Raw genomic sequence first — 20,208 nt, forward strand, 5'->3', positions numbered from 1 at the left:
CTGAAACAGGCTCCAGGCTCTGAGCTGTCAGCACAGAGCCCGATGCGGAGCTCGAACTCCCGAGCTGTGAGATCACGACCTGAGCCGAAGTTGGATGCTTAACCGACTGAGCCACCCAGGTGCCCCTCTCTTCTAGAATTCTTAAGTGTTCTGTGTGTATCACTTACATGTTACCGTAATGGTTTCTATAAAGGAGTCCTTACATATTATCTGCATAGACGAGAGCTTTCCTTGATACATTAAAGCATAAAGATTGCAACCAGCTAGGATTTTTATTGATGTCAGCTTGTAAATTTAAAAAACTCTCTGATTAATTTGCCAGCATCTGTTCATCTGGGGCTTCTGTGTTCACGATCTGGGCTTTCGCACTAGGTGACTAAGAATCACAAAATAACTTCCTTTATAAATCGTAATCTTCATTGTTTGTCCACCTCCGGAGAAACGCTTACAGACATTTTAGACATCTGGTATCATTCCAATGCAAAGGGTAGAAACATTTACTGTAGAATATGACAGTAACTCACTCTTAAGTGTATTATTTCCCTTATTTTATTGTAGCAACTCTCGATTCTTCAGTATAAAGAGAAATCAAAAGGAAAAGTATCTACAATCTTGGGTTAAGAAGTATGCTGAGATCTGGTGACCTAAACCCTCTATGTACAAGATATAAACATATTTGGACTTGTTTGTACACAGTTAATGGCAACCTATTCATTATAAATAGTAGTTTTAAGTTAGATTCTACAAAAATAATGATCTTGGATGGGCACATGCAGACTGGTACACATAAACTTATTTATAAAACACATCTCTATGCCTCTCTCTCTCTCTCTCTTTTTTTTGCTTTTAAATATAAATGTTCTATTTAGCCATCAGCTAAAACGATTTAAATGCAAATCCCCAAATCCCCAATTAAAAATATAAAATCCACTTCTCTCCACCGCAGCACACTTCTTCAAGTATTCTTTACCCATTAGTAAAGTCTAGGTAATTTTGTCCCATGGGAATCATAGGTACACATCCCATTTCTTTGGATATTAGACAGTCCTCCAGAGTAAAAGCTTCCTTTGTTCTGTTATTTTGCCGGGGGGGGGGGGGGGGGGGGGTTGTGTGTTTGTTTTTTGTTTTTGTTTTTTGTTTTTTTGTAAATATTTTGGACAGTAGGTATTTGTTAAAATACTATCTTGGTGTCTACGTTCTCATACAAATAAACAAGACAAAGGGTCTCGCTCGCTGCCCTCACCCGGCTGCTCCCGGACAACACGGCAAAGCCCTTAGTTGCCGGCGGGGCCGTCGGGGTGGGCAGAGGATTGAGGGCCCACGAAAGGCTCGTTCTGCTTCCGGTCCTCCTTCGGGCCGGCTGCCTGGTCTGCGATGGACGAGAAGGACAGCTGGTCGTGCTCTATGATGTGTACTCGATCCTCGTCCTTGTCCTTCTTCACGTAGAACATTTTCCTGAATTTTTTCAGCTCGTGGAGTTCGCAGAAGGTTTCCAGAACTACCAGCATGGCAATGAGGCCAAGCAGAAGGTAACCTGAGTGAGAAAAAAAAAAAAAAAAAGACAAGTGTCTCAGTGGGATCCAGTCACGGATGAATCAAGGGACGCCACGGAAAGCGTGTACGTGAAATCAAGTCATTGCCGCTTTCCGAATTTCTAGGAACGTTCTGAGGTCCGTGGCTCCAAGACGGGTTACCCACAGGAAAATGAAGAATGACTTACCCTTGTGCAAACGTGGGATGCTCAGGATCCCAGGGTGTAATTTTTGAGGAAACAAAAAGATGGGGTTGACCTGGCATCGTTAAAGGGAAGTAGCATGCTGCAATGCCCGCCCACACAAGGGTAACGTGCCGGGGGAGGGCTCTCCACTTCGGCCTCATAATCAGCGGCTCTCAAAAAGCCAGTGACACACGTCAGAAGACTTTTTGATGGTCATGAGTGCTCAGAACAGAGGCTGACACTTTCTTTTTTTTTTTTTTTTTTTTTTCCAACATTTATTTATTTTTGGGACAGAGAGAGACAGAGCATGAACGGGGGAGGGGCAGAGAGAGAGGGAGACACAGAATCGGAAACAGGCTCCAGGCTCCGAGCCATCAGCCCAGAGCCTGACGCGGGGCTCGAACTCACGGACCGCGAGATCGTGACCTGGCTGAAGTCGGACGCTTAACCGACTGCGCCACCCAGGCGCCCCCAGAGGCTGACACTTTCTTAAGCACTCAATACTCGTGTCAGTATTTCCACTACCGAATAAGAAGTGCAGCGAGAGAAGTAAGCTAACTGAAAATCCTTCCAGGAATGGATGCAGACGGGGAACAGGCCTTGGCGTGTGGCGATTTGCACCTGACCGGGATCCAGCTGCCCACTAAGCTGTCCATTGTGGGACAGTTATTTTGGGGCCACACGGACCACACTCACCGGTTGACTCTACCAGCTTCTTACTCCGAAATAAAAGATAACCCGTTGATTCAGGTTGAGTGGTGTTCTTTGAATTCGGTGAGGGGAAAATGGTGCTTTTAACTCAGTTCCTACACATTTAAAATCAGTTTCCAGAAAAAAAAAAAAATCCATCATGGAAAGGAACAGGAAAGTGGAAATGAAAACTAAAAATAACAAAAATTCCAATTTCATGGCCTAGTGGTAAAATGCTTGAGGACTGTCAGAAAACAAATGAGCGGGCTAGAAGGAGCGGCATAGTGGGAACAAGGAGGCGGACTATCTCAAGAATGCACGGAGATGTGGTTCTAGCATCTTTAGAATTCGGCTATTAAGTTTTGATGACAGCATGGTATATTTTAGAAATAGCAATGACATTGTTGAGCCCATTGACAATTCCCCTCCTTTCCCTTTATCTAGTGTTTAGTGAAGCCTTGATCAAGCACTGGCAAAAATATCCATGGGGTTTCAGGTAAACACTGTGGGATTCTACCCTATCCACAACCCAATATGCCTCTGGAATATTCTTTTGCTCCGGTCAGCACATATGCTACGTAGACGGCTCCAGAAAACCCGGTTCATATTGTTACGAGTGTGAAGATGATCCGAAAGGATTTGGCGTCATGTGACAAACTGAGGCGTGCGACAGTTGGGCAGAATTTATGAGAAGACTATAAACCCAAGAGAAAAGTAGAGCTAGCAAACACAATCTCAGAAACACTCAACTTCTCGGAGTCATAAACAAACTAAATTAAAACAAGGAGGTAATGTTTTACCTGATGGGTGAAAAACAAAAAGTTGAGATAATGTTTACCAGAGGTACCACGTGCCACAAGACCCTCCCTAATGCTACGGGTCTATACCACCCTGTAAGAGTGGAAACCGTTACGCCCACATAATTCTGGGGACGGTCTGAGCTCATAATGCCATTCGGAAAGCATCGGGTCACTGGGTTCTGTGAGTCACAGGACAGGCATATTCACTTTGGGCCGTCAATCCCACTTCTTGGAAAGACAGCAAAGTAGAAAAAGTGTAAACGTACAAAAATATTTACTGTAGTGTTATTTATAATGCCCCCATGGCACGGTTAGATTTTGGTATAGCCAGGGATGGAACATTATGTGGACATTGAAAATAATTACGGTAACTTGAGGAAATATGAAATCATCCTTGTAACCACTTGGTGAATATTTATGGAACTCATATGGTAGCCAGGCATTGTTCAAAGCATTGGGGTTTGTGAGGGAAGTCTCTGTCCTGGGGGAGCCCGTGGTTTAATGGAGATGTGAAAATATACATAATTCAACGAAGCATGTTGTCAGGTTAAGGCTACAAGACAGGGCCAGGACAGAGCATCTATTAAGATTTCCTAGGAGACACGACATGAGTCAAGTCTTGAAAAAATCTTGAGACAGCAGAAATGCAAACTGTTATACATCAAGATGCAAAAGATAAGAAAGGAGCACACAAAAATTAAGAATTTCTAAGTTCTTCATATCATACTGAATTTTGTTTTAAGTTCTTACTCATTTATCTTGGGAGAAAGAGAGAGAAAGAGAATATGCAGAGGAAGAGTAGAGACAGAGGCGGACAGAGGATCCGAAGCCTGCTCTGTGCCGACAACAGACAGCCTGACGCGGGGCTCGAACTCACGAACCGTGAGATCATGACCTGAGCTGGTCAGATGCTTAACCGACTGAGCCACTCAGGTGCCCTTCCATATCGTACCGAATTTTTAAAAACTGTTTAAAAATTGTAAACCACTGGCCATCCGAATTTAAGATTTTCCTGGTAAACTGAAGAACACAATTGACTACTAATGGGCTACATTATAGCCCTAGTTTTCTGGAACTTAAAACATTTGATAAAAATAGCAACTTTTTTTTTTTAATTAAAAGTTGGTAATCCAGTATATTTTGTGTGGTGCATTTTTACGCTGTAATTTATAATGTTATTAGTAGGGAATTGATCAGTCATGTTATTAGTAAGAAACTGATCAGCAGTTTTAAGTACCTGGAAAAAAGTAAGTCTCAGCAGTAAGATTTTTGCATAAAGAGTTTGCAGATTTATCAGTGAAAAAGAGATCAGGGCTTTTATGAATGACTCCTCATTGGTAGGTGAGGAGGGGTGTGGGAATAGGAAAAGAGGCCAAGGAAGTAGAGTCCGGGAGCCTGGCTACTCACACGTGATCCCAATCTTATAGAGCTCTCTGAATTTTTGATTGTAGCCTTCTCCAGGAACGTAATCCCCTAGGCCGATGGTGCTCAGGGAAATAAAACAAAAATAAAACGACTCCAGAAAGTTCCAGTCATCCTCCAGGATGGAGAACACGGCCGCCGGGATGAAGAAGAAGCAGGACACGGTGACAAACCCGAGGAGAACGGCGTGGACGATGGCCACCACCTGCTTGGAGAAGCCCCAGCGGACATGGAAGTAGAGGACAGGCCTGCGGGTGACATGGATGGTGACACGCTGGACCACTGCCGTCAGGAACAGGAGGGTGAACGGGATGCCGATGACCGAGTAGATGATGCAGAAGGCCTTACCTCCATCTGACAAGGGCACAGTGTGGCCATAACCTGCAAGGAAGAGGGGGCCGGAAAACACATCTGTAAATGACAAGTGCCTGCCACCCACCCCTGCCCCCTCAAACCTAGGCAAAGAATCAGTCTTCAGGTCTCATACTTTTTTTTTTAATGTTTATTTATTTTTGAGAGAGAGAGAGAGAGAGAGAGAGAGAGAACACAAGCAGAGGAGGGGCAGAGAGAGGGAGACACAGAACCTGAAGCAGGCTCCAGGCTCTGAGCCATCAGCACAGAGCCCGATGCGGGGCTTGAATCACGAACCATGAGATCATGACCTGAGCTGAAGTTGGACACTTAACCAACTGAGCCACCCAGGCGCCCCAAAGGGTCTGATACTTTAAAAGCTCCATCAGAATTTTTACTGCAGTAAAATTCAACAGAGGATGCTATTGCCCTTGATAAAACCTGACCAGCTCTTTCCAACACATCCAAGTCTGGTTTTGAATTTGCTGTCAGGCTGGAATAGACAGAGGTTCTGTGTGAGAAGGGGCTGATGCCCATTGTCCTAGACCAGCAGGGAAAACACACGAGATATGCCCCTCCACCCCTGCCTCCCAGGATCCTCATTAGTATCCAAACACCAGTCTACACTTGCATCCAAAACAGACTGCTCACAGAACTAGAGTTCTAACAGGGACGGCTGAACTATGGGCAGGCAAAGAAGACTCCATGAAGATAAAGACATCACAAAAGAAGAAAAAATTAAGATTTAAGCACACCAAGCCACAGGATGGAACGTTTCTTTTAAAATATTTTGCTCCATTATCTGGCTAAATGGCATATTCAGAAACTGTAACCTTTTTAAAAAAAATTTTTAACGTTTATTTATTTTTGAGAGAGAGACAGAGATAGAGAGCAAGGTGGGGAGGAGCAGAGAGAGAGGGAGACAGAATCCCAAGCGGGCTCCGTACCCTCAGCGCAGAGCCTGATGCGGGGCTCGAACCCACAATCCGTGAGATCACGACCTGAGCCAAAACCAAGAGTCGGATGCTTAACCGACTGAGCCACCCACGCCCCCAACTGTAACCTTTTTTAGCCTTTACTCCCTCTTTGTTATTTCTGAAGGTTCCAAGATGCCATAAGTTCCCTTAAACAAACATTAAAGAAAAAAACACATTAGGGCCAATGGTCAAAACAGAGGTCTGTTTGGCTTTCCACTAGATTTGAATCATGCCCAAATTAAGCCATTCAAAAGACTCTTCGTCCAACAAATGCTGGCAAGAGAGAATCCAAGGGGCTGAGGTTCTGTGTACTATTTTTTTTTGTTTGTTTTTAAAAAAATTTTTTTAAATGTTTACTTATTTTTGAGACAGAGAGACAAAGTGTGAGAAGGGGAAGGGCAGAGAGCGAGGGAGCCACAGAATCCGAAGCAGGCTCCAGGCTCTGAGCTGTCAGCACAGAGCTTGACATGGAGCTCGAAACCGTGAACGGTGAGATCGTGACCGACACTCGACCGACGGAGCCACTTCGGTGCCCCTCTGTGTCCTGTTTTTAAAATTTCAGGAGCACTTCATCCTGAAAGGCCTAACAGGTCGCAACAAGTCAGTTCAGGAAAAAGCCAACAAAACGCAGTTTTGGGGGCTCCTGGGTGGCTCAGTCGGTTGAATGTCTGACTTTGGCTCAGGTCATGATCTCACAGGTCATGAATCTGAGCTCCACGTCAGGCTCTGTGCTGACGGCTCCGAGCCTGGAACCTGCTTTGGATTCTGTGTCTCCCTCGCTCTGCCCCTCCCCTGCTCATGCTCTGTCAAAAATAAATAAACATTAAAAAAAATTTTTTTTAAACGCAGTTTTTTGTGGAGCTGGGTTCTGAAGAAACCTCCTATGTGTGGTCATGACTGAAAAGTTCTTTCAAACCCTGATTTCTAAAACGTATCCCCTTTAAAAATAAACAACTCTGAAAACCCTTTGGCTCTAGATGCCGCGATTCCCTGCTCTGTGGCACCTGCTGGGGTAGGGCCCAGGTATGGGTGATGGAAGCTTTCTTGGTTCTACCCCCGCACGATGTCAACACAACCGTCAGGAGGTTATCTGCTGGCCCAGAAGGCACTCCGGTTATGAATGCGCCGCAGGGAGTCCCAGAAACCTGCTGAAATTGTTTGCAGTGGGTCCACCCACGTGTCCATTTTTCTGTGACGACATTCTGGAATCTTAGATTCTCAAAAGCGTTAGGAACAGTCGTTCTGAGTGAGCCTCAGGGCCCAGAGCCGTGTGGCCTTTGCACACCCGACTGCTCCCGGCTTGGCGTGCTGGGTCGGGGTGCGGTAGAGGGAAGGGGACAGGTGGAGGCATCCGGGGAAGAGCAGGAAAGATGGGGCCAGCGTGCCAAATGATGTTCACGCCACAGAAGGAAGCAGGAGGAAGTGACTGTTTACTCTGAGGACTGAGCAAAGCTGCCACACGACGGGAGACCGGGGCCCGTAACCGCCACAAGAGAAGCGAGGCATCGGGAGGGGTGTTCCCGTGCTCAGAGATCTCTCGGAAAGGCCATCTTACTCAACCATAACAAAGCCCCTGGAAAGTGATGGCAGACTTGGTTCTGGGCCTGTGCAAGTGCTAGGAGACCGAGGAGCCCGACAGAGACGCCAGGGAGGGCGTCCACCGTGGCAGGGATTTTGTGGAGGAGATAGAAGGTGGCGCACATCAGCGGGACTCGCCCAAAGCCCTTAAGTCCATGACTGTATTATGGGTCGTGGTAGTGTTTTCAAAAAGTATCTGTTCTGCAGATAGTAGAACACATCAGTTTCCTGCAGCCCACCTCTCCTGTGCCATCTGCTCTAACACAGTACCTGATTTCGCTGCTAGTAGGGAACAAAAGTGAACAAATGTCTAGTTTTAAAATATGTTAGGGTGTGTTTTTCACTTCCAAATGACAGCAGCTCTTTTCATTAGAACGTTAACTGAATCTCCATTTCCTAAAACATTATCCCCGAGCAACGGAGATCTTCATTGCGAGACTCTATATCTCTCTCCGCGGTAAATGCGTGTTTGTGCCAGCAATCTGTTTCCGCTAAGAGATTTAAAATCAGCAGCATGTAGATTGCTTACTGAAAGCCCGTTTCTTCTCCTGGTGTTTACATAAATAATTTTTTGTTAATGGAAGACGAACTGTTAAATTTGCATTTCATTGGTATTCTCTACGCTTTCGGTACAGGCCATATTGGGGAATCCATTGCACGGCAATTCTTTGGCAATAGCCAGCTTAATGCATCACATGGAAACCAACCTTCGGTGCTACTGAATTTTAATGAAGTGGTGAATAGTCTACTCAAGTTCAGTCAACTGAACCCCCCAGGTAAATCATGAAGCAAAGTTCGTATTTAAAAATCTCATAATTATATTCAAATCCATTATAAACTATGAAGAATGTAGCAAAATTTTAATAAACCTCACATATTTGGTGTTCTTTAAATTTTCTGAGGCTATTCACGTACTTTTGGGCATCGTAGGAGTGTATGTATAATGGAGTGGGGAGAGTCCTACATATGATAGTGTTCTAGTAAATATGGCTTCCCGTTTGGCCACTCTTACTATGACAGCCGTCACGCTCTGCTAGCTAACATCCAATCTGGGGCTATGCCATGCTGGATCTGGGCCTTCTGGTTTTTCTGGTATTTAAGTCCTCCCGAATGGAGTACAAGACAGAGAACCTTTGTGGGCTCTTGTTCAGTTCATTACAGCAAGTCACCGTGAGGCAACTTCCTCCCACCTATCAGATGTGTTTGGGAGAGGTACGGCTTACTGCTACCTCTTGTGACCCTGCACAGAGAATAAATATTGTCATTTACTCACATTCTTTAGTATGATGTCGTACAACGCTTACATTTTTCCATCAAGTTAGTTTGATACCTGCTTAAAAAAAATCTACAAAAGAAGAAACTCAACTTCTGAAATCCACCCCAGTAGAGATACTGAAATAAATTACAGTGTTTCCTCTCCTCTAAAACAAGTATTCATTTGCAGTCCTGGCTTTCGCTTATTGGCTAATCTCTTTCCCAGTAGACCGTGAGCCCCTGATGGGGAAATCAGGTCCTTTTCTACTATAAAGCTCTCCGGGTTCCCCAACCACAGCGTCATCCAGTCCACCGAGAGCAATTAACACTGGGGTTGTAAGTGACTTAAAATTTGGGAGGGCCAGAAATTCACTAAGTGGCAACAAACAGGCTTCTGGTCACGTTGACTTTGCCTGAAGTAAATTTTTGCTCCACAGTGTCAGTAAGTGGTTGACTTCTAGATACCTTGCACACAATAGGTCTTCATGGTTCATTGCTTTACAGCAATGTTTTCCAAAGATTCGCAAGGGGATAAACTCTGTTCATCCCTTCCATCCATGTAGCTACAGGGCAGGGAATGCACAGCTTCTGTTACTTTGCTTATAACCAAAGTTGCTTACAAGGGAGAGAAGACTCCAGGGGAATCTAAACAGACTTGAAGAGAAATATCGGCAAAACCTGACAGTGGGCTACATTCACTTCATGCGATGAAGGATGGTAAGAGGGAACAGAAGTGAGAAGTCACTGGCGGTGCAAATGGCCATGCTTTTCTTGTTTATGTTTAGGAGCCCGTTCTTTTAGTATCTTTCGGATGCTTCTTGTTGATTCTACTCAATCACAGATGGTTTCTTGCTAACGTCCCAAGAGAGAGCGGCAGCGGTGTTCCTAGTTAGGACACTGCTCTGATCCTTTACCTTGGAGTGACCATTCTGAGAGATGGGCTGTATCAACATACTGCATTTAAAAACTACAGGATCCGGGGCGCCTGGGTGGCGCAGTCGGTTAAGCGTCCGACTTCAGCCAGGTCACGATCTCGCGGTCCGTGAGTTCGAGCCCCGCGTCAGGCTCTGGGCTGATGGCTCAGAGCCTGGAGCTTGTTTCCGATTCTGTGTCTCCCTCTCTCTCTGCCCCTCCCCCGTTCATGCTCTGTCTCTCTCTGTCCCAAAAATAAATAAACGTTGAAAAAAAAAATTTTAAAAACTACAGGATCCTAGCAAATGGCCTGAATGTCATAGGTGGGAGCACCCTGCACGTTTTGCAATGCAAGTTTCAACCCAAAATGGCAGCACTGTGGAAGAGCAGTTAGAAATGGTAACGAGGGCAAAGGGGCCCCTGCCACATATCCATCAGCCTGCGGAGACTGAGGTGCTAGAAAGGATGTAGGTGAGCTCAAAATCTCCAACAGGGCCACTTGCCATGTGTGTGTCTGAGTGTATGTAGAATTGCAAATTGCATGACAAGATTCAAATCCAAGAGTCATTATACACACTTTACAGACGAGAACCCTTGAGTTTCTGAGAGCTTAGACAACTTATTTGAGGTCAAAAAATAAATAAATAGAGCCCACAATCTTTCCATTTGTATCATCCATTTTGATACAAAGGTCAACGATGCCTCTAAAGTCAACTCAAGTCCTAACGTTATTTCTCAGGAGCTCGTGGTGACCAAGAGGCAGTGTTGGCCATCACCGCAAAAGGGCGCCATGTCTGGCCTGTGGCTCCATGGGGCTGCCTATGAGATAGTGAGCCTCAGGATAGGGCAGGAGGAAGGGAAACGGTGATCAGCAGGGACAAAGGACAGCACAGCGAGGTGGCGGGGGAACGCGGAGCCTGGGTAATGCTGCAGGTATCAGGGGCAGGTCGGCACAAAACCTACAAGGGCCATGGAGTGTGAGCACAAGCCAGGTGAGCCCCATGTTCTCGAATTCCAGTGGACCACCTGGGTAAATGGCAGGGTCATCAGCGGAGAAATGGAGAAGAGGACTGAGAAAATGAGAGAAAAACACGAAATCAGAACAAGTTAGGGGCGACCTTGGAAAGCAGAGTGTCTGCAGCAATAACTAATATCAGGGATAGAAGCACAGAAAAGGGTTCACTAAAATTCTTATCTTCCCATTCCACTGTTAAGCTTACATGTCGATAACCTGTGTGGAATCCCTGTCTGTAAACAAACATATACCTGCAGAGACACCGGTTAAATAAGACAGGCTGTCCAGTGGCCCAGAGGATTGGTTATAGTCCCAAGAATGTATAATATATAGAGAGTATTTATAATATACATATCAGGTAATAGTTTAAGTAAAAATGATCACTTACTCAATGCACAAGTACATTTTCGTTGTGAAAGTTTCAAAAAAAATGACAGTGAAGGCGAAGTCTCCTTGGCCAAAGCTCCAGGTCAAAAGCAGCTTCGTTAGGGTACTCCGGTCCTTGGTAAGAGCAGCACACAGTGGTGAGTTGTGATCTTGTGATCACCAACATTCCCTTCTCGCCTTGTGCGCTACTCACGTTTCCAGCTCAGAAGAAAGCTTATTAGCAGAAACCTAAGAATAAATTCTACACTGCACGAAGAATCTACCAGCTCCCAGCAGAGGCCATTCCTGGGGGTTGACACACCCAGTTCCTAGGTGGTGCTGGCATAACCTAACTCCTTTTCTGGCACGAGTATGCAGGGACTGGGACTTCCAGGTGAGAACTGGCTTCCCTCGGGCCCTTCCACCTGGGCTCACTTTTATATGTGTCCGGTTTTTTGTTTACTTGGCTGATGATACTACCATTTTTTTCCCTCTTGGCATCCTAGAGTCAACATATAATCTGTTCACATACAAACAACCCTGTTTGGTTTTTGATGATTCTGATTGAATATGCAGTTTTTCATAGTTTTCTACCTGTTATTACCCAACTGCAAAATGGTTAATTTTCTCATTGTATTTTAGTTTTTTTGATGTTTATTCATTTTGGAGAGAGAGAAAGACAGAGCACAAGTGGGGGAGGAGCAAAGAGAGGGAAACACAGAATCGGAAGCAGTTCCAGGCTCTGAGCCATCAGCACAGAGCCCAACGCGGGACTTGAACTCACGAACCGTGAGATCATGACCTGAGCCAAAGTGGGATGCTGAACCGACTGAGCCACCCAGGCACCCCATTAAATTTTCTCATTTTAAACTTTAAGTAGTTTGGCCAACTTAGGAATTCCTGTTATGGATGCTTTTTTTCTGAAGCATCACCAGTTTCCTGTGACTCTAAAACATTTTTTACCCCCTCCAAACTAATAATCCTAATACCTGACTCTCCTTGATCCTTACTGTTTCACTGCTATACATTCTCCCGAGCACTGTTTGACTATTTAGTTTTGCGATTTCTTACACAACCTTTTAAGCTCTAGATTTCAAATTACAATGATTCTTTGATGTGTTTCTTTTTTCCTATTTCTAGAACTGTTTCTCCCTCATTTTTAAAGGACTGTGTCCCTGTCATGTCTTCTCTCACACTGCCCTCTGCATAATTCTCACAAGCCTGGCTTCATAAAACTGTAGTTAGGAGACAGAAGTGAGCGTGCTCCATAACATTTTCAAACGACCCATCCTCTTTCCGGCCACTGCTGATGAGCAGGTAAGCACCTGGTGGACAGCCCAGCTTCCGATCCACTGTCTTCCCTTGTGAGCCTAACTTTGTCAAGGTGCTGACAAGGCCAGTCACATTGTTTGGTTATAATGCGGGAACCCTTGCAGGAAGATGCTGTAAGTTACCCTAGTGCAGGCACAGGGAACAATAGGCCAAGGGCATTTTTTGCTTATCATCATAATTACACCTGCTCTCTGTGGAAAAAAAAAATAAATCAGGTGATAATCTCTACCTTCCCAAACTCCAGCTTGTTCAATTGTCCCATCTGTTGAGCAGTGCGTTTGAAGGGCTTTGTTAGGTCACATGACCCACTACCCACCATGAGATTATAACCAAATTATGTCACCTTTTTAGTACAGCTTTCCCAGAATCCCAAGCAGTCACATTTCTTGGGTTTCCCCCAGGAAGGAACAGGAAAGGCAGGGTAAGCAGGCTTAGGATTGGCTGGTCTGAATAATGTCAATGGATGTGGGGGCACAGAGGCTGGCCCTAGTTGTGTAGCATCTGGCCCCGGGGTCACTAGGGCAGCAGGACAGTAGCTTGGAGGGTGAGAGCCCCAGAAAGGAGGTGCTTAGGGGTGTGGGCTCTCGATTGGTTGGGCTGTATATGAAAGGTGTGCTCACAGAGAAGCCCTTTATTATCTAAAATTAGTTAACCCTGCGAAGGGTGGTTCCTTCTGGATCAGCAAGGCCCCAAGAGATCAAAGCATCAAATTGAAAAGAAATAATACAGGACAGCAAAGCAGGAGCCTAGTTCTGGAAAGGCATGCCCAGAGCAGTGCCAAGCCTGAGGGGCCTGTTCTAGTAACCAAACCAGGAAGATGCAGTGGTCTGGATAGAGGGACCGAGGCGTGCCAGAGAGCATTTTGGAAAAAAGTCAGAGCACATGGTCCATGAAGAAACTAACTTCTGTGCACTGAACTCCTAGAACCTTTAAATTCTCCCCAGGTTTGTTACTTGTCAATTCTGGGTTGCCCTTGCAGACCTGGGCAGAGTGTTCCAGAGAGAAAAGTAAGGAGAAGTGCTTGGTGTGTGAGCCCCAGGCACCATGCTGGGCGATTTATAAACACCATCTCCTTTAATCTTCATACCAGCCCTTGGAGATAAGCACGCAAGTCCCTCTTTTACAGAAAAGAGACTATGCAATTAGTTCTAACTGCGAGCATGTGAGGGAGGCAGATCCGAACCCTGCGTTTACCGGATCTTTTCAATCTGGCCCTCGGGGCTGTGGTGAGGAGGACGAAGGGAAAACAGAAAGGGGTGACGGCGGATTACATGGGAAATAAAAGCTGGAGAAATCCGTGGATACTTCCAAAGAGAAGAATACTCTGAGACAGACCTAAGACAATGACCGCAGGGCTTGAGCTAACCCAACCCTGGGCTTCCAGAAACTCTCCCGCCCTGCCCGGGAGATCCAGTGGCCCCAGGCTATGGGGGGCGGGGGGAGAACACATCCTGGATCCTCCATTGACCTCAGACTTCTGTTTTCTAATTCTAATTTGTTGCCTTTGTCTTGGGGTTACTCCCAAGATTTCTTCCGGCCTTTGGTCTAACCTAAATGAAATCTCCAGGTCATCTCTGATCTGTCCGGTCCCAATTCCATGAGAAGAGCAAAAGAGGGCTTATCCGATTCTCACTGCGAATGCAAGCCACATAATCGCTCGCAGACATTAGCACCTGCCCAGAGGGGGCATTGCCATGGTCGTTCCCCGGCGTCCCCATGCCAGTTGCTGCTTATCATGCTCCCCCCCCCCCAGCCCTTGTACCGGGGGTCAGCACACCTGCACGTGCCCAGGCTCCCACCTGCTGTCACCCACGGCCCCACCCTTCCACCGCTGGGACATTGGTAGGAAGAGTTAACACTGACTCAAAGTCTGATCGTTCTTGAAAATGGCACAGCTGAAGAATCACACATTATATATACTCTTGTTGGTGTTTTTTATTATTTATTTTTATTGTCCCCTCTCACTCGTTCCTGACCATTTCTTAGGAATTTCTGTCAGCAGGACAACACAGTGAAGCTGAAGAAGGCCAAGGAACAGCGGGTCTTGTTTTTCCTAAAGCCCCAATATATTAGACAAGGCTTCCTGATGTAGAAACTGAAGCACTGTCCCCCCCACCCCTGCCACTTCCCTCGGGTTTGCCTTCAGGTTGGACATGATTATCCTGCAGCCATGACTACCACGAGGTTTAAAAGTGATTACACTGGAAAGGCTTCCCAGTGATATACTTTTACAACAAGCTTTCACAATTCATGCTGTTGGCTTCCCTCCCCCCGCCCCCCAACCCAGTATGCTGTGCAGGAAACTCAGGATTTCTTTCCCCCCGAAAGAGTTGGGCACCTTGCCCTGTGGAAGACTGGCTCAAAAGGTAATAGAAAAAGTGCGGGGTGACAAGGAGAAGACACACCATTTACTTGGTGCTGAAATCCCGCTTCCCACCCATCACATTACGATGGAGATCCTAGCCCGGCCCAAAGCTTAACTCCAGACTAGAAGAAGCCAAAGTATGTCCTAAACTCACATGTGGTGTGAAGGGTGGGCGGGGGGTGGGGGGGTAGCCCTAGACACCTGCTGAATCAAACCACATTTCCACTCTTCCCTTTACAGGGACTCAAAGCAGTAATGTCCCAAGGGTTCTAGGGAGTCTGGGAGGGAAACAGGTGTCCATGGGAAAATGGCCTTGATGGGAAAATCTCTACACCTTTTGGAGGGAGAGCCTTCTGGAATAAAGTAAACGTTGTTCTTTTTCTTCTTCATCAGACTGTAAAGACTTGAAGGCTCTTGAACTTTGAGAACACAGGGTGGGAGGTGCAAACAAAAAAAGTCCTTTGCAATACCACACTTGTCAACTAAGTGGTGCTTAGGGGAAGAGGAATCGGATTTCCTAAATGAAATCCAGGCTCTGCTTCTTAGGAGCTGTGTGACCCTGAGAAACTTGATGCCTTAATTTCCTCATCTGTCAAATATGAATAATACTTCCTCCCCTCATAAAAGAACCCACATTGGGGCGCCTGGGTGGCGCAGTCAGTTAAGCGTCCGATTTCAGCCAGGTCACGATCTCGCGGTCCGTGAGTTCGAGCCCCGCGTCAGGCTCTGGGCTGATGGCTCAGAGCCTGGAGCCTGTTTCCGATTCTGTGTCTCCCTCTCTCTCTGCCCCTCCCCCATTCATGCTCTGTCTCTCTCTGTCCCAAAAATAAATAAACGTTGAAAAAAAAATTAAAAATAAAATAAAAGAACCCACATAGAGCAACGAGCACAGATGCGGGTGCATATGAAGTCCAGGGAAGTTAAACTTCTCTTCTGATGCTGAAAGAGATAGCTAATGGAATTATCTCGACAATACCTGCACTCTTCCAGGTGGCTGTACTGTTCCTAGGCACAGTAGTCAGAAGTTCTCTTTTCTCACCTCTGTTCTCTGTACACATTTTAATTCTCCTCACATCCTTCCAGACATCTTTCACAGCAATGGTTGAAGCAGTCCCTCATAATGATTGAAGACCTAACAACAGCACTTAGGGAACAATTTGATATTGGAACTTTGTGGCCGCTCTGTAGTTTGGGAGGCTACTAATGACCCGCCTCTCCCCGCCCAACAGAAAAACCCAAAGACTCCTTTTCAGGTTCTCATTCCCTCCATTGTAAACTGACCCAATATGGTGGCCATTAACCAGTCACATTTCCAAGAGGAGATACCAGCAGATTCCAACGATCAAAGATAGGTGAAAACTCCAGGTCCCCGCCCACAAAACTCCTCTACTAAGTGTGGTGTATTACAACAAAAAAGAGGCACAAAACAGTCACACAACGCGTCGTAGGCTGAGGGCAATTCAATTCAAACTCTCTACATTAGGTACTTGAACGAGTAGTTCGTTGAAAGGTCAGATGGAACGCTCTTCTTGAAGCCGGATTCAACTACTTTCTAGTCAAATCAGGTGACAAAATCCTCAGCTCCTTCCTTACGTGACAGAGCACAGAACAGGACAGAGTCCTAGGCCTTGACTACCACTGTCAGGGACACCCATTTGCCGGGTGCATGAAGATTTTATGCCCGCTTCAGGCCCGGGGAGATGAAGGACTTCTCTAGTTAATCCCCGTAAGTTCACCACCACCACTCTTAACTTGTGAAAAGTACCTCTAAGTACTCCTTATGCTAATTAATAGACTCTCTGGTCTAGCTAGGGAGGTACCTGCTGAGATAGACTTAGGAAAGTAGATTCCTAGTTAGAGTCTTTCAAATGATAACTAACTTTCCCTCCAGCAGTCCTAATTAGCAACTTGGCAGGCTAACTCCCGGCCTCTGGAGTGCAGATTCCTTGAAAAGAGAGCTATCTTGTTCTCCAGGTATTAAAATACAACATTTTTTCCTTCTGAGTGTCTGACAATTGGACAGGCCTTTCCTTCTAGGGAATCTTGCTGCTCTGGGTGCTGGGTTATGGCCCAGTCAGTGCAGACTCCCCTTCAGGAGCAACTGTGAGTGGGGCCTTTGTGCTGGGAGGCCCGTAGCTGTAGCTGGTGTGTTAAATTCAGAATATGCAGATTATGATTTGCTGACTGAGGACGCACAAGCCACCCATATGAGGCAGCTCCCTCAGCATCCGAGCTCTTACTTGGGGGAAGAGAAAAAAACACAGGGTCATTCAACCCTGTGCAGTTTCAACCCACTAACCCGAAAGGAAGGAAGTCACAAGATTTAGGACTTACAGATCCCAGATACGGGAGGGGGGGTGTGGTAGGGGGGCAGGGGGCTAAGCCAGGGGAAGGTTGTTCCTTCATCCTAGGTCTTGGGGGAGGCTGGGGTAGACAGCAGGCCAGCAAGCACCTGTTACTTACCAGATGGTTGGGGAGGAGGTCCGTAACTTTTTATGGGCTCGACTCTAAGCGGTTATTTTCAAAGCTGCCCCAGGAAAAGCAACGTGGGAACACGGGGCAGGAATCCGCAGCTCAGGTCCTTATTTAAATGTCCAGACCCTGGCTGTGAGCAGGGTCATCGCTGCCCGGGCAGCGACTCAAAATAGCCGTTTTCTCTTCACAGACTCAGTTTGCTGCCTTAGCCCCAGAGTATAAGGGTCACTTGCACCCACCCAGGACACGGACCTTTGTTACCGTAAGCCAGGAGATGGGGGGGGCCCCGTCACCACAGCACCGCCTTGCCAAAATTTACTAATACGCCAGGAAAAAATGAAAAGAAGGTGGGGGAGGCACGTGGGACGGATGAGGCACGGATGGTGGAATTGAGCGGGTGGACAGCTGGCCTGTGGGCACATGGAGTCCTCGTTACACAATTCTCTAATTTTGTATGAATTTTGTAATAACCTATCACAAAAAGTAAAAAAGTGGAGGCTTTGAAATGCGGACGTAAGGACAGCTTTTCATCTAGACAACCTCTGAGAGAGTTCTAGACTTTCTTCATGCCTTGGAATCTCGCTTCTTACAGACAGCACTCCAAATATAACAGAAGAATTAGAACCCAGAAGTGTGGCACATAACACACGCTACAATCCAGCCAAATGTGATTTCTTAATTTAATGCCCTCTAAACCTACAACGATTCCATAATCTCCTTGGATGGAGGAGTTGAAACCTCACGTTGTTCTTTGAGGGCACAAACTCCTGGGCCACCAGCGACCCACAAGTCCAGGAGCTGACCAGATAGAGGGGAGTGAATTTTGGGTTAAAAAAAATTTTTTTTAATAACTTTTTAATGTTTATTTATTTTTGAGAGCAAGAGAGAGAGAGAGAAAGGAGGAGGAGGGGCAGAGAGAGAGGGAGACACAGAATCAGAAGCAGGCTCCAGGCTCTGAGCTGTCGGCACAGAGCCCGACATGAGGCTTGAACCCATGAACCACGAGATCCTGACCTGAGCCTAAGTCAGACATTCGACCTGAGCCATCCAGGAGCCCCACACTCTGGGGTTTAAAGCAAGCCAGCTGTCTGCTCCTGCATGTAGGACAGAATTCTTGGAGGAGCCCAGGTCCATCTGCCAGGCTGGAGGGGCGCCACCCAGGGAGCCAATCAAACACAACACACAGGCTGAGCCGGACGTCCATCATCCTGTGAAACTAGCATGGCACACGAGGATGGAGGGCACAGCACCGGAGGAAAGGAGAGCTGGTGGCCAGCACCGAAAAGGCAAAGCCACCCTCCCCATCAGCATCTGGCACTGGTGTTTATGGGATCACTGAGGGGCAGCAGGGTAGGGAAGGCGGTGGGTCCCGTGAAGGGCAGACACTCCCCCATCCGCCACGGCACGGACACCCTCCTCTCAAGGGACCTCACAGTGCTCACCCTGCTCTCCGCTGGGCAGTGTGGTCTGCCACGGGCTCACTTGAGCCCTAAACTTCAACTAATGTTGGCTGAGCCCCGACTGTGCACCAGGCGACGGGTCTGACAAGACCGTTTGTTTCCATGAGCGATTGCAGAGGCTCTGATTCATGAAGCTAGAACACCCTGGCTCGGGAGAAAGGACCCGCAGAAGCCAAACAATCACACGTACCCCTGGGAAGTACCGAGAGGATTTCATCTGCAGCAAAGTCCTATTTCGACGAGAAAGACTTAAATGAAAGGAACAGAGGCGCAGATGACATCTCGTTTATAACACCGACAGGTTAATAAGGGGACTCGGGTACCACATTCCACAAGATTACACATTTGGTTCAACAAAGTCGTTTGGAATAAAAGTCTCTAGCTCACGGCTGGGATGGAGTTTGGGTGGAGAAAGCAGAGAGAGAGAGGCCTCACTGGCTGCCCCAGGTTTGGCGGGGAGATCTGCAGGCTCAAAACGCACTTCCCTTCAACTGGCTCGATCGGAGTTTTTATCCAAGCCGCTCCGGTGAGTCAGGTCTGCCTTCTCAAGGGCACCGGTGGTTTGAAAAATCCGAAAATCGGGGCATCTGGGTGGCTCAGTCGGTTAAGTGTCTGCCTCTTGGTTTCGGCTCAGGTCACGATCTCACGGTTCACGGGTTCGAGCCCCGCATCGGGCTCTGCGCTGACAGCGCGGGGCCTGCTTGGGATTCCTTCGCTCTCTCCCTGACCTTCCCCTGCTCGCTCTGTCTCGCTCACAGTAAATAAACTTAAAAAAAAAAAAAAAAGGAAGAAAAATCCTAAAATGAATTCTACCCTCATGTTCTGCAGTTTCTAAGCACCATTTGACCAAACCTGCTTCTCCTCCACCTTGAGACACTTTCTCCCTCGGTCTGAGACACACAGACTCTCCCTGGCTGTCTCCCAGTGTGTCCAGACTCTTCCCAGTTCCCTCCCCTGGCCCCTTCTCCTCGGTGGGCCTGCCACCTCAGGGCCCTCAAAAAGAGAAACACGGTGCTAACCCTAAACCTCTGGCCCCCCCAGAGAGCTCAACGGGATCAGAGGCTAGCCGACCTGTGGCCTATTAGCAGCATCTTCCGTTTTAGGCAGCTCCGCCCTGGGCAGTCGCATCCAGACCTATGGCTTTCAACACCATTTACACCTGTGGCCCTTCAACCCTGGCAGGGCATTGTCTTCACCGGGAGATGTCTTAAATACCATAGAAATTTCCTTTCAACTGCTCTAGGATGGACTGTGGGTATCAGTTATCTTTTTTTTTTTTCTTTTCAAAGCTCCCCAACAGTCACCAGTTAGGGCTGAGAACCAGTGACCTATATTTGATGACTCCCAAATGTACTTGCCTTCACCTGTTTCCTGAGCTCCAAATTCAGGCCAAACATCCAATTCAAAATCCCATCTGGGCCCTCTTGGGGCGCCTGGGTGGCTCGGTCGGTTAAGGGTCCAACATCAGCTCAGGTCATGATCTCACGGTTTGTG

General features: G+C 46.9%; 1 protein-coding gene across 1 annotated transcript in view; it reads right to left on the reverse strand.

The window, feature by feature from the left end:
* Nucleotides 1–257: 257 nt before the first annotated feature.
* Nucleotides 258–20,208, reverse strand: part of KCNK1 (potassium two pore domain channel subfamily K member 1) — a 53,696-nt gene continuing 33,745 nt past the window's right edge. The window contains exons 2-3 of the mRNA XM_047824333.1: nucleotides 4,615–5,010; nucleotides 258–1,534 (exon numbers count right to left, since the gene is read on the reverse strand). Coding sequence (XP_047680289.1) covers nucleotides 1,275–1,534; nucleotides 4,615–5,010 — 656 coding nt within the window. The 3' untranslated portion in view covers nucleotides 258–1,274. The remainder of the gene's footprint in view (nucleotides 1,535–4,614; nucleotides 5,011–20,208) is intronic.

This window comes from Prionailurus viverrinus, chromosome D2 (genome assembly GCF_022837055.1).
Source record: "Prionailurus viverrinus isolate Anna chromosome D2, UM_Priviv_1.0, whole genome shotgun sequence".
NCBI classification, from domain to species: Eukaryota; Metazoa; Chordata; class Mammalia; order Carnivora; family Felidae; genus Prionailurus; species Prionailurus viverrinus.